The sequence below is a fragment of the Hyperolius riggenbachi genome, chromosome 5, assembly GCF_040937935.1.
Source record: "Hyperolius riggenbachi isolate aHypRig1 chromosome 5, aHypRig1.pri, whole genome shotgun sequence".
Taxonomy (NCBI): Eukaryota; Metazoa; Chordata; class Amphibia; order Anura; family Hyperoliidae; genus Hyperolius; species Hyperolius riggenbachi.
The window spans coordinates 335,039,023-335,055,088 of record NC_090650.1 but is presented as its reverse complement, the minus strand read 5'-3'; the positions used below and the strand labels follow the sequence as shown (position 1 = coordinate 335,055,088).

General features: G+C 41.4%; 1 protein-coding gene across 2 annotated transcripts in view; it reads right to left on the bottom strand.

The window, feature by feature from the left end:
* Window positions 1-2,695: 2,695 nt before the first annotated feature.
* MCM4 (minichromosome maintenance complex component 4) overlaps window positions 2,696-16,066 on the bottom strand; it is a 30,931-nt gene continuing 17,560 nt past the window's right edge. For both annotated transcript variants that reach the window (XM_068237360.1, XM_068237359.1), the window contains 8 exons: window positions 15,548-15,668; window positions 11,576-11,835; window positions 9,987-10,352; window positions 9,399-9,526; window positions 8,867-9,074; window positions 7,657-7,885; window positions 4,022-4,155; window positions 2,696-3,082 (listed from right to left, as the gene is read on the bottom strand). In XM_068237360.1, coding sequence (XP_068093461.1) covers window positions 2,990-3,082; window positions 4,022-4,155; window positions 7,657-7,885; window positions 8,867-9,074; window positions 9,399-9,526; window positions 9,987-10,352; window positions 11,576-11,835; window positions 15,548-15,668 — 1,539 coding nt within the window. In that variant the 3' untranslated portion in view covers window positions 2,696-2,989. The remainder of the gene's footprint in view (window positions 3,083-4,021; window positions 4,156-7,656; window positions 7,886-8,866; window positions 9,075-9,398; window positions 9,527-9,986; window positions 10,353-11,575; window positions 11,836-15,547; window positions 15,669-16,066) is intronic.

The following is a 16,066-nucleotide window of genomic DNA, read 5'->3' as shown; positions in this document are numbered from 1 at the left end:
AGCTTTTTTGATATGAGTTTTGATTTATAGCACAACTGTAAAAGTGGCCTTACATCAGGCGACTTGGCGGCCAATCGACCATCCGATTTGAAGATCATAATCAAATCAGGTGAAAATTGGTGCTGCCAAGAGCATGCCCAATCGAGGATGCAACCAAATTTGGGACCAATCACACATGCAAGAAGTTTGGCCAACATGCTCAATCAGGCGCATGGCAGTAACAGCATGCAATATCGGGACAAGCAACACACACGATGGAACCCCTGGTGCTGTGCCCCATGTAAAATGAGATGTCACACGCCCATGTTTGGTCAGCGACCACATTGTACACACAAGGGAGAGGACAGAGCCAGCTGTGGACAGACAGGCAACATTCATACACAGACACTGGGGGGAGGCGCACTTTTTACACTAGGAGGGATGGCACCGAGGCGACAAAGCAGATTCACGCTAGAATCAGAAATCGGCCTGCGCTGTATGGGCAGCTGACGTCTCTTCGTTCAGAGAGGGATCTGTATTGTGGCTGAATCTGCTCATCATTGCTAGATATATGGCCACCTTAATTCTTATTCGCTGCAGCACACCTTTCTGTACAGATTGCAAAATGAATCTGCAAAAAATATTTTCATAGGACCAGTCATTATGGAACTGTGTGTGGATAACCTATCCTTCACGCTCTCCTAGCTTCAAACCCCCTTTCCCAAACTCCCACCAATGTAAGGAAAATTGCAGCAGCTAATCAGAGTCACCAGTTAGGATTCAGATGCTAAACTGGATGGTTTAGATAACTGTTCCACTTTTATTTGCATTGCTTTTAATAAAATTACCCTTTAAGTGGACAATAGCTGTGCAATCTAGGAGATGGCACTTCACTTGCCTATAGTGATGAGAAATTTTAAATAAAATGGAAAGGACTGTGCAACACTTCTGCAGTTTTATTTGCAAGGGCAGTAACTCCATTGGTATTACACTAGATTAAACTTGCAGCACTGATCAGTACTGACAGCCAATGAGATGCAAATTGTATGCAGTTTGAAATTGAGCTAATCTGCATCTCATCTCCACTGATCAGTTAAAGAGAAACTCCGACCAAGAATTGAACTTTATCCCAATCAGTAGCCGATACCCCCTTTTACATGAAAAATCTATTCCTTTTCACAAACAGACCATCAGGGGGCGCTGTATGGCTGATACTGTGGTGAAACCCCTCCCACAAAAATTCTGAGTACGTAGTCTTGGCAGTTTCCTGTCTGAACACTGTTGCATTGTGGGAAATCGCTGTTTACAGCTGTTTCCAACTGCCAAAACAGCAAGCAGCAGCTACATCACTTGCCAGCAGTAAAAACGTCACCATGTGATAAATGTCAGAATATAAATCAGGGATTTAAAAAGATTTTACATTGGGCAAACACTGACTAAATCATTTATACATAATTGCAAATTTTCACTGGAGTTCCTCTTTAAGCAAAGCTACACATGTTATTGCTGGGTACACACAATACAGTTTTCCACCCGATCATTTTTTTCTGCTCGTTTCTGCACTCAATTCTCTTATCTTCCGCTCGTTTTTGTTATCTTTTTCCATTCACTTCTATGAGAAATCGAGCGCAGAATCGATCGTAAGCAATATCGGACATGACGGGAATCATCTATCGAATCCATCTATCAAGTAGAAAAACCTATCATGTGCACTCAGCATAAGGTTCTGCATATTCCTTCTAAAGAACCCTGTAGTAGTGACAAATTAAACAAAGAACACCACAAGGCAATGACTTTTCTTACATATCAGTGCTGTCACTTACCTGATCCTGGAAGATAATCCATATTGGATTTTCTCCTAGCATCCAGCTGCATGCCAAGTCAACCACCAATATGGTGTATGGAGCTTGACCTGGATGCACTGGTTAGCTCCAAATTGTGGCAACACTCCCTGTCCGCCTCCCCCTTGCCATCCCATATATACACGATGGCAAAGAAGTGACGTAACTATGTTAGCAGAGGGGCTATAGGCTAAACACCATGCTGATGGTCATATTTGCAAACAGGTTGACACAGGGATATCCTTCCTGTACTAATGTGTGTAACAGAAGACCAAGTGTGGTCAGTGCCTTTCATGGTTCTAAGCCCATTTTAGATCAGGAGTGTGAAACTCAAATACAAAGGGGGCCAAAATTGAGCTATTGGACCAAGTGGCAGGCCAACCTCAATGTCTAGTGGCAACCTCTCCCCCTTATAAAGCTCCCTGGTGTCTAATAGCTCCCCCTCCTTCCCCTATATGGTCCCCGGTGTCTAGTGGCCCTCCTCCATCCCCTATACAGTTCAGTGGTGTTTAATGGTCCTCCATCTACAGTTTCCTGATGTCTTGTAGCCCCACTCCTTCCTCTATACAGTTCCTTGGCATCTAGTGCTTTCCCCCTCCCCATATGGCTTACCTGGCAATTTAGGGCTTGCCCTGCCAATATAGCTTCTCTGGTGGTCTGGAGTGGTCCAAATATAATGCGAAGTGGGGAAACCACCCGTGGGCCAAATTTGGCCCATGGGCCAGAGTTTAACCTGTATGTATTAGATTGTGTTAACTTCGAGCATATATGTGGCTGCAACAACTCCTGAAATCTTGCCTCGGTCAGTACACTATACTAAGGTACAACAGCAAGATTAGGACAAGAAAGCAAAACTACTAAAAAGTCAGACACCATTTACTGCAAACATTTTATTTTAATTCATGTAACAGGTACAACATTTTAAACATCTACAAAAATGTAGCATTTTACATTACCTTTATTTCAAAGCTTTTACATATAGTAGCACTTTGCCCATCAGCCCAGTTATATGTACCAAAGCTATGGCAAAGAAAAGTTTTTGTATGAATTAGTTAATTCATAATCTCCATAATTACAAATATCCCTCCAAGGATCTTCCATCTATGGATTCTCAGACCAGAGGTAGCAGTAAACAATACTGCTGAAAAATAAGGTGCTTTTATTCCCCTTTACAGCAAGCGAACAGTCTTCCCAGTCACAGTTAGGTAATCTTCATCCGCCAGTGCATGCAAAGCTTCATCAAACATGTCTTTTGTAATTGCCTAGAAGAAAGAAACTGGATTACTGAGAGAGCATACAAGTCATATGCAATTAACCCATATACTTTAGGCTCTGTGTATATGTTAAGTTTTTCTCTCTCTTCATGGCACAGACCTGTGTTGGGCATCTTTGCATAATATAGACAATAGACCCAACAATTCCTGCTATATGGCTGCAATCATGCACAATTAGAGATTTTATGCAAAGGTTGCATAAAAGCAAATTGGTTCTGCACAAAAAATATGAGCTTTTACTGAAGACATTTTTTTCCAAAACAAACAAGGGTACCATTGTGAATAAATATTGGCCACTTAACCCCACAGGTTATTCTACCCTTACTGCTGAGAGCCATTTCCCTGGAGCTTCCATTCCAGCACAGGTATAGAGGTGGGGCCAAAGCCATTCATATGCTGGAATGGATGCTCCAGGAAAGGAAAATGTTAATTGTCCGCTTTCCCCATCAACACTTCCCCCATTTGTTCATAACTTTTTCACTGCTTATCACACCTAAATGATAGAGCTTCTCCAATTCCACTATAGCTTTAAAAAACATGCTACTGTAAACAAAACACATTTGCCCATTTGTTTCCACTCTAATAGGCAATTACCCGGCTTGCAATCATGCACAAGCAGCACAAAGTGATGATGCACAACAGCGTACAAGCAGTTATTAGCTATTAATGTATCCGAATGTTTGTGCATCAGCGAGAAAATGGAAGCAAGCAAAGCAGCCTGGTAAAATCACGCATCACTTGCTTGAGCAGCACATCAGCAGGACACTGGCTATAGCACGGAAAAATAGACCAGGAGCAAATGGATTGCTGACCACTGTAAAGCAAAGTCCCTCCAGAACATGTCATGGGCTAGAATTCCCATGCCAGAGACTAGCATGCCATGGCTCAGAGTTGGCTATGCAAGGCTAAGCTAAAAAGCTTACTTACCATATCAGATTGTCCACGGAGATCCTCAAACAGCTGCTGATATTTCAATGCTGGTGTCTTGCCCTTAGCCTGGATTAGTTTCTTCAGAGCTTGGGCCAATTCTTCCTTCCGTTTACGGGCTGTTGCACTCATACCTTAAAAACACATACAGTAGGTTGTGAAATAAAATAAGTAATCAGCCTCATTCTCATGCTGCCAATTCCAACCTGCTGCCTGGTGGAAAGTCCTCCCATTTTCCTCAATTTCAAACAGGTTTTGGACCCAGTGCATGTGAAAATTGTGTGCGATGGATGAGTGAGTACACACACACGGGGAAAACAACTTTCTTTTAACTTCCCACTTGTGTATTACCACTGCTTTCTTTACAGAATATTCAGGCTGACTATACAGTTTATGGACAAGCTTTAGCCTTATCCACTTCCCTACCACGGGTTATTTCCCACTTAAAAACCAGAGTAATTTTCACGCTCCTCCCATTCATTTACTAATAACTATCGCTACTTGTCACACAAATTAGGCAGTACTTTTGCTAAGAATTATTTCATTCCCAATGCATTTTAATAGGAATAAGAAAATTGAGAAATTAATCTCAGTTTTCAGCCATTATAGTTTGAAAATAAAAATTGCTACTGTAGACAAAACCATAATTTTCCCTGGTTATTACAATATGTCATTCTGCAATAAGAAAAAAAAGGGGGGGGGGGGGGGCAGAGAGTCTATTTGCTTATTAGTTGCTTATATAGGAGTACATCTGATAATTTCTCCCGCAGCCAGCAATTATAGTCAACTTCATTAAGGTGCAAATACAGTGGGATGCGAAAGTTTGGGCAACCTTGTTAATGGTCATGATTTTCCTGTGTAAATTGCATTGGTTGTTATGATAAAAAAAAATTAAATATATCATATAGGAGACAGTGATATTTGAGAAGTGAAATGAAGTTTATTGGATTTACAGAAAGTGCAATAATTGTTTCAATAAAATTAGGCAGGTGCATACATTTGGGCACTTATGTTATGGATTCCAAAACCTTAAGAACTAATTATTGGAACTCAAATTGGCTTGGTAAGCTCAGTGACCCCTGACCTACATACACAGGTGAAGCCAATTATGAGAAAGTATTCAAGGGGGTCAATTGTAAGTTTCCCTGCTCTTATAATTTTCTCTGAAGAGTAGCAACATGGGGGTCTCGAAACTACTCTCAAATGAGCTGAAGACAAAAAAAAAAAATTGTTCACCATCATGGTTTAGGGGAAGGATACAGAAAGCTGTCTCAGATTTCAGTTGTCTGTTTCCACAGTTAGGAACATATTGAGGAAATTGAAGACTACAGGCATAGTTCAAGTTAAGGCTTGAAGTGGCAGACCAAGAAAAATATCGGACAGAAGTGGCGAATGTTGAGGTCAGAGTCAACCAACAGACCAGTACCAAAGACCTATAACATCTTGCTGCAGATGGAGTCACTGTGCATCGTTCAACCATTCGGCGCATTTTACACAAGGAGATGCTGTATGTGATGCAGAGGAAGCCTTTTCTCCACCCACAGCACAAAACAGGGCTGCTTGAGGTATGCTAAAGCACATTTGCACTAGCCAGCTTCATTTTGGAACAAACTGCTGTGGACTGATGAAACTAACATTGAGTTATTTGGACATAAGGGGCGTTATGCATGGAGGAAAACCACAACATTCCAAGAAAAGCACCTGCTACCTACAGTAAAATATGGTGGTGGATCCATCATGCTGTGGGGCTGTGTGGCCGGTAACAGTAAAAAAGGGCGCAGGAGGCTAGTGGACAAATCGGGCGCCGCCATTCACTCCTATAATAATCGTTTACTGGGCGCCGAACAGGAAAAAAAGGGCGCCCGAGAATAGTAACGTTTTCCAATGGCGCCCGAAGATTTTTCATGTTTTATAACTGCTTGTGATGATTTACGTTTCTTATTTCAATAAAACATTTTAAATGTTATCCCTTACTGTTTTTAAAACATTCTACACACAATACAGTGAGCACTAAGGGGGGTCTTAGGTTTAGGCACCAACAGGGGGGTCTAGGGGTTAGGGGTAGGTACAGGGAGGGTTACTTAGTAATTTTTTTTTAAACGTTATTATACGTTACACTATTTAAACGAAAGATTAACGTTTTTACAATTGCCGATTTAATGCACATTATTTAATGATTTATAACTTTATAAAACATTTTAAACGAAATACAGTACAATACATTTTTAAACGTTATCCATGCTTATCGTTTAAAACCCCGCACCCTTTTTAACGTACGCTGTGTGGCCAGTGCAGGGACTGGGAATCTTGTAATAGTTGAGGGACCCATAGATTCCACTCAGTATCAGCAGATTCTGGAGACCAATGTCGAGGAATCAGCGACAAAGCTGAAGCTGCGCCTGGGCCCTAAACACTGCTCAAAATCCACTAAGGCTTTTATGCAGAGGAACAAGTACAACATTCTGGAATGGCCATCTCAGTCCCAAGACCTGAATATAATTAAAAATCTGTGGTGTGAGTTAAAGAGAGCGGTCCATGCTCGGAAGCCATCAAACCTGAATGAACTAGAGGTTTTGTAAAGAGGAATGGTCCAAAATACCTTCAACCAGAATCCACACTCATTGGAACCTACAGGAAGCGTTTAGAGGTAATCATTTCTGCAAAAGGAGGATCTACTAAATATTGATTTCATTTATTTTTTTGTGGTGCCCAAATGTATGCACCTGCCTAATTTTGTTTAAACATTTATTGCACACTTACGGTAAATCCAATAAACTTAATTTCACTTCTCAAATGTCACTGTATGCGTCTCCTATATGATATATTTAACTGACATTTATCGTAACAAACCAATTTATACAGGAAAATCATGATGATGATTAACAAGGTTGCCCAAAACTTTCACATCCCACTGTATGCATTCGAAAAAAAAAAAAAAAGGACATCAAAAGCAGTCTTGTAGTGATTCATAATAATTTCTTAGTGTTTAATGATTTAGAGGAAACTTTGACAATCCCGCTTGAATATAATCTTAATATTCCCATCTTACCACTTCTATGTAAAGAGGTACTACCTATCCATTCAAAGTATATTACCCCGCTACTACATATATTTGGTACGTTTATATGATTAAGATATCGTTGTGGATGCGGAAGGTCCTCGGCATTGATATAGACATAGCTCCTAACTAACGAATGGGTTTATGTATTTAAAATATACTGTCTCTGGTAAATTTTGCTTAACCTGTGTAAATGTATGTATTTGACTTCCGAATATGTAATGCACTACCTCTGCTCCTAAACAGCCGGTTTGCTTGTATGCAATATATAAGACGTGTGGTAACAGTCTGCATTCTTTCTTGTGGTTCCGGTCTCCTCACCTGTGTGTGATGGAGGACAGGGTGTTTTGTTTGTGTTATTATTTTTGTTTAAACTGAAAATTTCAATAAAAAGAATTTTCAAAAAAAGATATCATTGTGGAGCACCTAAACTTATAAGTGTAGCATAATTACTAATTTAAAAATATCGGGAGTAAACTACCTTAAAAAATGATGCACAAATGAACTATAACAAAAAAGTCATCCGATATACGAGCGCTAATGAAGTCAGACAACAGCAACATGTTGCTCCATTTACCTGTGGTAAGGATAGAAATGTCTACAATGCCAGTCCTGGGGTCTGTGGCAGACTGCTTTAATGCCTCACGGTGAAGACGTTTAGCCTCTTCTACATCAATGGTTTCCACTTTACTAGAAAAGCGCACTTTGGCATGTGCCTCAGAAAGGCGGATTAGAGACTCCAGTTGCCTGGGATATGCTGAAACCATTCCACGGCCACTGCCGATTTTCCTCATGTCTACATAAGCCTAGATGTAAGAAACACTTTATTAGCGAAGATATAGGTTTTACACCACTAAATAGTAGTCCAAGGAATAAAAATTAAACCCCACACAGGTCAGCAGTTAAAGTGGTCACTGACTTGTAAAGGAACAGGTGAGTTTTCATCAAGGCTACAGTCTATGAAATGGTTCTTTAAAAATTTTAAAGACTGTTTATACCAGGTTGATAAAAGAGCAGTTGGTACTTGGTACTAATATACTGCAACTTAATTGGTAGTCAGTGGGGGGGGAGAACTTTCTGTGGGTACAGGCAGGATTTGAAATGCTCTCCTCCAGCGAGGGCTCCAGCATCTGTGTATGGAAGCCGGAGTGTCACATCACCCGATGCGGGTCAGCTGACAATGGGGAAGCCAGAAAGCTGCTTCGAGCCCACAGGGAGTTGGAGGGAAACTGCAAGAAATTGCTGGAGCCTCGGTAAGTATTTCAGGGGGAGATTTGTGCTATTTTGGTCAGTTGCTCAAGCAACCAGCAAGCACATGTATCCAGCATCAGGTGACACCCGCCGGAGCCAGATACCGGGGACTTTGCTGTATATTGGTAACTTGGGTGCTTGACCCAGATCAAAAACCCTACTGCCCTCCACTGTAGGAAATGCAATCTGATATTTTAAGTACTACTTTATAAACATGGCGATAACTGAATGCCACTTTTTGTAGCAGTCATAATGCAACTTAATATTTTTCTGGCAATCATCCACTATCATGCAAGTATCTTTTTCGCATTTTTTGCAACATACATTTCCAACGTGTGGTGTGCGGAAAAAGTTAAAATTAGGCCATGAAGTTCGCTGTCTCAAAATTCTACACAGTTTAATTGAATTTGAAGCCCAAGCTGCTCATGTTTGTTACAGTACAGTGTTGCAAGCTGTACTGACATTGCACTGGGATATTCCAGTCATTTGCTATACTTGCCAGAAACATGCAGAGAAGTTCCTGAATCAAAACATACCTCTATTAGAGCTTGGCTTGCTTCTTCACTAAGCCGTGGATGCACATAAGTCCGAGCATAAGCAATGTAGTCTTTCAATACTGCCATGTCCAACTGTTCTTCATTTAACTGTTCTTCACTTTGATAGTATAGCGCAACAAGATGGTGAGCTAGACGTCTGTCGTAAGCCTCATCTTGAGGGTCCAACATCAAAAATATCAGATCAAATCTGGTGATGGGTGGGGGGGAAAAAGGAAAAAAAAAAAATTAGGTATGTACTCAGCTTGTGGGCTGCAGTCTAGTTTCAAGACTGGAACCTCAGAGTGACCTACATTCGGAATCTGGTCATCAGGAAAATATTTCCAGCTGGATCTGTGTAGCATTACAATTTTACAGGTCACATGTATAAACGGTCACACTGCTGTCTGCACATTAAAGTCACTATGGTGTTCTAACACGCTTAAGGTCTGCTCCACTTTTCGTAGCATAGGTATAAAAAACACTTGCAGCATTGCCTGCGTTTACCTGAGCTTCAAGTATTCACATAGCATACCTGGACAGCAAAGTATGAGGAAGTTGAATATTCTCTATGGTGGTTTTCTTAGGATTCCACTGGGATTCTACAGGGTTTGCAGCAGCAAGGACAGATGTGCGTGCATTCAGTTGACAGATAATTCCAGCCTGCAAGGAAATAGAACTACTCAATAACCATGTACATATTACTGCTGAAACTGTTTGAAATGAAAAATTCATAGGCTCATAAGTGAAACACCCCCCCCTCCCAGTTAACAGCCTAGTTATTTGTGTGCTTGGCACTGTACATACACGTCTACCTCATGTCACATTTCACCTCAGGTGTCCTTTAAGCCTATATCAGCAAATTTAATCCAAAACGAATTAGTCTACTAGGTAGACCAGGGGCAGTTTGTATTTGCTGCAACGTGTCTAAGGAAGCTTGTATCAGAATTCCGGAGTCAGTCTTTCAAGGATCCTTCCACTAATGAAAGAAATCACATTCTGCCAAAATGCCCCAACCCATCACCATGGGACATATGGATAAAGGCTAAAGTCTACCGAGATCTCTAATCTGGAAAATACTCAACTCTGCACAAAAACAGGGGGAGAGAATGTGAACAAGTACCTTTGCAATTGACAGGGTCTGCTGTTCCATGACTTCATGTAGCACAGACCTGGTGCTCTCATTCATTTTGTCAAATTCATCAATGCAGCAAATGCCATTGTCACTCAGCACCAGAGCCCCAGTTTGGAGAACCAGCTGCCGGGTTTCTGGGTCCTTTGTCACATAAGCAGTTAAACCCACAGCACTGGAGCCCTTGCCAGAGGTGTACTGTCCTCTAGGTACAAGGTTGTACACATACTGCAGAAGCTGAGATTTACTTGTACCAGGATCACCACACAGAAGAATGTTAACTTCAGCTCGAAAGTTCCCTCTTCCCGTATGACTGAAGTCTTTTCGTGTGCCACCAAATAACTGTAGCAAAATGCCCTGCAAACATATCAATACAAAAACATCAGATCAAGAAATCAAAAAATTCCAAAATGACATTACTGTAGAAGGAAACAAAGGATTAGGAGTTTTGAGGTTTTTTCTTTTCTACCATAAGGGCTAGTCCAGACAACTTTATCCCCTGTGTTTACCACTAGGGATCAACCGCATCGTAATAGAGATGAATGGGAGCTACAACTCACATTTACAGACTTTTTACTCAAATGCTGCAGTCAGAGCATTTTTGATAAATGCTTCTAGCAGGAATCGACAAACTGTGCGTTAACATCAGTATAGGTAGAGTTAATAGTTTTCATTCCACAAACCTGGGGTGACCTGCTAGTTTGGCTGTTGATAAGCAGCAACTTCACTGGCTATCAGTTACACCTGTGGATGTGTCAGCTGCCCCCTAGACATTACTTGTCGATTTCTGCTAGAGTAACAGCACCATGTGTAATGGACGACTACAAACGCTTCCATTCAGATGCATTAACCTCCCTAGCGGTTTTGACAGATTATCCATTCATACAAAACATGCTGTGAACAGTATAAACGTGCATACACATCAATACTCTCCTGCACTGTATACTAGACCCTTGCTTGACACATTTTGGCAAGTTACAGGAAAAAAGTTATAAAAATTTTATCACTTTTTGCACAGATCACCAGGTGAGGCTCGTTGCCCTTACCGGTGGTGCAAGTGCATAGTTTAGACATTTATGTAATAGGGGGCATGCAGCAAAAATTCACATCAGAACTAAATGTTTAGACTAGTTGCAGCTTGCACTACAGGAAAATGTGCTGTTCAGGTTCCCGAACAGCAACACTAATGTCAAACTCTTACAATAGAGATAGCTCTAAAACAGTGGCATAGCAATAGGGTTTGCAGAGGTTGTGAGCCCACCCGGCCCTGCTTCAAAGGCAGTATTAGCTCTTTATTGGTCCTGTGCTAGTAATGATCACTTCGATATATATGCTTTGAATAGTGGTAATCATTAAACTGTCCCCATCACCTGCTGGCTTTGCTGCAGGTTTTGGTGCACCGTATCGTATAAAATGCTTGGGGGGCCCAATGTAAAAGTTGCACTGGGACCTACAGCTCCTTAGCTATGCCACTGCACTAAAAGTACTTTGCATTATGGATTAGAGCTTCATTCTTAGTGTGCTTGATTATATGAACTACTAATGCTGTATCAAACCTAATCCAGGAAAGAAAAATGTACCTTTTTTATGTCTTCATGCTCATAAATACTTGGCGCCAGCGCTGCAGAAAGCCTCTCATAGATGTCTGGCTTAGCAGCAAGTTCTTTTAACATTTCCACCCGCTCCTCCGTGAACATTTTCTGCTCTGTCTCCTCATCAATACCATGCAGGCGCTTGGAGTCAGTCTTTCGGTAATGGATAACATCAATGTGAGTCTTGTAAACAGACTTCACATTTCTAACTCTGGGATTTACTCGAATAGGGACTGCTCTGTAGATTCCTTGAGTATTAAAAATAAAGAAAAAAATCCATTAGAACTCTAGAAAGCATCTTAATCCCTTTCACTGTCATATAAAGTAGGAGGTAAACACACACATATACACATACATATATACACATACTGTACATATATATATATACACATACATATATACACATACATACATACACACTTCCAAGAATTGCCTCAGTGTCGTGTGGGATAAGAATGCTATCCCATCTCAAAGGGGGAAAAAAAACCCAACCTGACAGCACAGCTACTGCAGCATCGCCTTTGCCCATTTGTCCTCCCAGAATGGTCCATTTTCAGTGTAGTGGGTGTGGGGCCTTCTATGCTTGGCAGGAAACTCCTTCACAGCCAGATAGTCAAAGCTCTGAACCAGGGCTTCCCTACCCTGTCCTCAAGTACCACCAACAGTGCATGCTTTGTGGAACTCCACAGTGGTAGTTCTTCAGCTCTGCTGAGACACTAATTACCTCACCTGTGAAAGTTAGTAATTAAGAAAAAAAAAAACTTGCACTGTATGTGGTATTTGAGGACAGTGTTGGGAAGCAAAACAAAGGATTTCTTTACAATTTGCATTTTGACAAATTTGTTTTCACACTTGGTCATTCAAAATTTCAGTTTTAACCACTTCACCACTGAGGGGTTTTACCCCTTGAACACCAGAGCAATTTTCACCTTTCAGCGCTCCTTCCATTCATTCGTATACAACTTTATTATTACTTATCACAATGAAATGAACTACGTCTTGTTTTTTTCGCCACCAATTAGGCTTTCTTTAAGTGGGACATTATGCCAAGAATTGTTTTATTCTAAATGTGTTTTAATGGGAAAATATGAAAAATGTGGGAAAAATCTTTTCAGTTTTCGGCCATTATAGTTTTTAAATAATGCATGCTACTGTAATTAAAACCCATGAAATGTATTTGTCCCGGTTATAAAACCGTTTAACCACTTAACGACCGCCTAACGCCGATAGGCGTCGGCGGGTCGTTAGTGGTATAGCATGGAAAAGGCGAGCGGCCATTCATGCCAGTTCACGGAGGGTGTCTCCGTGAACAGCCGGAGAGCCGCCGATCGCGGCTCGCCGGCGCAATGTAAACACGCAGGGAAGAAATCCCCACTGTTTACACCATACGGCGCTGCAAGGCAGATCGGCGATCCCTGGCCTCTGATTGGCCGGGGATCGCCGGCATCTGATAGGCCAAAGCCTATCCTAGGATTACAGAGCAAGAGGGAGGTAAGCGGAGGGAGGGCAGAAATGGCTGCGGAGGGGGGCTTTGAGGAGCCCCCCTCCCCGCTACTCCGTAATAGCCAACGGCGATCAGACCCCCCCAGCAGGACATGAGCAGGTCTGATTGCCCGGCCACAATGCTGATCGGTGCTGCGGGCTGTAGAGCCCACGCAGCACTGATCATTAGAAAACCCCCTTGTCCTTAAAGAGAATCTGTATTGTTAAAATCGCACAAAAGTAAACATACCAGTGCATTAGGGGACATCTCCTATTACCCTCTGTCACAATTTCGCCGCTCCCCGCCGCATTAAAAGTGGTTAAAAACAGTTTTATAAAGTTTGTTTATAAACAAACAAAATGGCCGCCAAAACAGGAAGTAGGTTGATGTACAGTATGTCCACACATAGAAAATACACCCATACACAAGCAGGCTGTATACACCCTTCCTTTTGAATCTCAAGAGATCATTTGTGTGTTTCTTTCCCCCTGCATCTCTCATGCACTGAAGTTTCAGGCTGCTCTTTTCTTCCTGCAAACAGCTTTGCCCTTGTATGAATTTCCTCAGTATGTGAAAGCCCAGCCAGCTCAGAGGACGATTTATCCAGCTTGTAAAAGATAATAGAGCAGAGAGAAGCTGCACTAATCTAAATATCACACAGGCAGTGTGCAGAGAGGGGCCTGAAAGGGGGAGTTCATAGCAGAACCACAACACTGAAGAACTTGGCAGCCTTCCAGACACAGGCTGACAAGTCTGACAGGGGAAAGATACATTGATTTATTACAGAGACTGTGATAGCAGAAAGTGCTGCAGTAAGCCAGAACACATTAGAATAGCTTTTGGAACTTGTAGGATGATAAAAAACAGGATGCAATTTTTGTTACGGAGTCTCTTTAAAGAGTAACTGTCAGGCTGCAAAAGCTAATTTAAACCTCTATTCTCCTGTGTTAAACAGTTTAGAAGGAAGCCAAAAAGGCAATACTGCAGTTAAAAATCTCTCTTACTTTAGATGTTTGCTGACAGCAAGGCTCCGTATTCCCAGGCTCCTAAGGAGGACGCAAGCCGAATAACAGATACTGCAAAGCATTCTGGGGCCCTCCCCTGGCTGCTAGTGAGGCTCAAGTTTCAACAGCATGTAACAGTCTAGCTCACAGCACTAATAAATCTTGGGCAGAGTACACTGCAGGAGTCCGCTATTGTTCCTAGCCACATGGCTAATTAATATTCACTGCACAGTAGTGTTATTCATTGCCAGCGTTTGTGAGAGTGGAATCATCAGGAAGCAGGCAGGGCATGACGACACATTTGGCTTCATAGGAGACAGACAAACATGGAACCTGCCATGAGCTGTCAGGAGCATCATTCTCTGCAAATACTATATAAAAATTATGTGAAGTACAAACGTGGACAGTGAAATGCATATGTAATGTAAGTACAGCCAATCTTTAGCTACTGATATGTGTTTATTTTCTCTGAGACCTTATACCTAACAGCTCCTCTTTAAGTGGTTAAATTATGTCCCCATCACAATGTTTGGCACTAATATTTTATTTGGACATAAAAGGTGCATTTTTTAAGTTTTGCATCCATCCCCAATTACAAGCCCGTAGTTTATAAAGTAACAGTGTTATACCCTCTTGACAAATATTTAAAAAGTTCAGTCCCTAAAAGGTAACTAATTTGTTTTTTTTTTTTTTATTGTATTTTTTTTTTAATTACATAAAAAAAAAATTGGGGAGTGTGGGAGGTAATGAGTTAATTTACTGTGTAAAACTAACGTATTTGTATATGTAAAATGCTTTAGGGTGTAGTTTTACTATTTGGCCATTGCGAACTGTTACTATTTTACATGCGACCTGTAAGCTTACAGGAAGCACTACGAGGCTGGGAGAATCATAATGATCGTGCTGTTTCTCAAAGAAGCAGCAGATTATTGCGGGGGCTTAGATCAATGAACGGGAATGGATTTTCCTGTTCATTGATCTCCGGGCGAGCGGGCGGCGGTGTGCACGAGCGGCGGGAGCGCGGAAGGTATGGATTTCTCCATCCCTTGGCTTTTGGGGGGGGGGGGGGGGGGAATACGTACCGCAGGGGTAAAGTGGTTAAAAGACCAGGATGCAACATTTTTTCAGGAAATGCATGTGTGTCAATGTGAGTGACAGTAGAAAAAAAACAAAAACCTGCGCGCCACTGTTGAGAATACCTCATGCATTAATCCAGATTTTTTTTTAATAAAAGTGCTCTAACAGTAGGTGGCACATACAACTAGTGTTAGTGGATGGGAGCACAGACAGGTAGACAGCAGGAACAGCATCAGGTCAGAGCTCTGGAGTGAGTGAGCCGGCTGCACACCTGCTACACTATGTCGACCCTGTGAGGCAAAAGTAAGGTCTTGTACTTTTTTTATTTCGTTTTCCTTTTAAATGGGTTTTTAATCTTGTGGTAAATAAAGTTTGACGGATAAGCCATACACATACCTGTCACATTCACCCTGTCTCCAGGCTGCACTTTGTCTACCAAATCATTGTGAGCATATAAAATGATTGTGTGAGGGGTTTGTCCAGCTGGCATATCTTCAGGAGATTCTTGCAGCTTGATCTGAAAACAAGACCTTGAAACATAAGGATCTAAACTACATACTATAGCTGTAGTCAAACTGTGTGCAACACGTTCTCAATGTAAAGACTATATTCATCAAGGGGTAATACATGAAGTGAGAAGCAGGGCTGTGGAGTCGGAGTTGAGGAGTCGGAACAATTTTTGGGTACCTGGAGTCTGAGTCGGGGAAAAAAAATGCACCGACTCCTAACAAATTTAAACTAATTAAAATAGAAAATATGATAAAATGTTCTATTTCTCAGATAGTCATCATTTATATATACAGTAATAGCTCTACTTAGTCCAAAAAAATGAAATAAACCAATCAAAAATAGTTACTAGTGCTGCTTCAATAAAGCAGTCCCCATATACAGTAATAGCTCTGCTTAGTCCAAAAA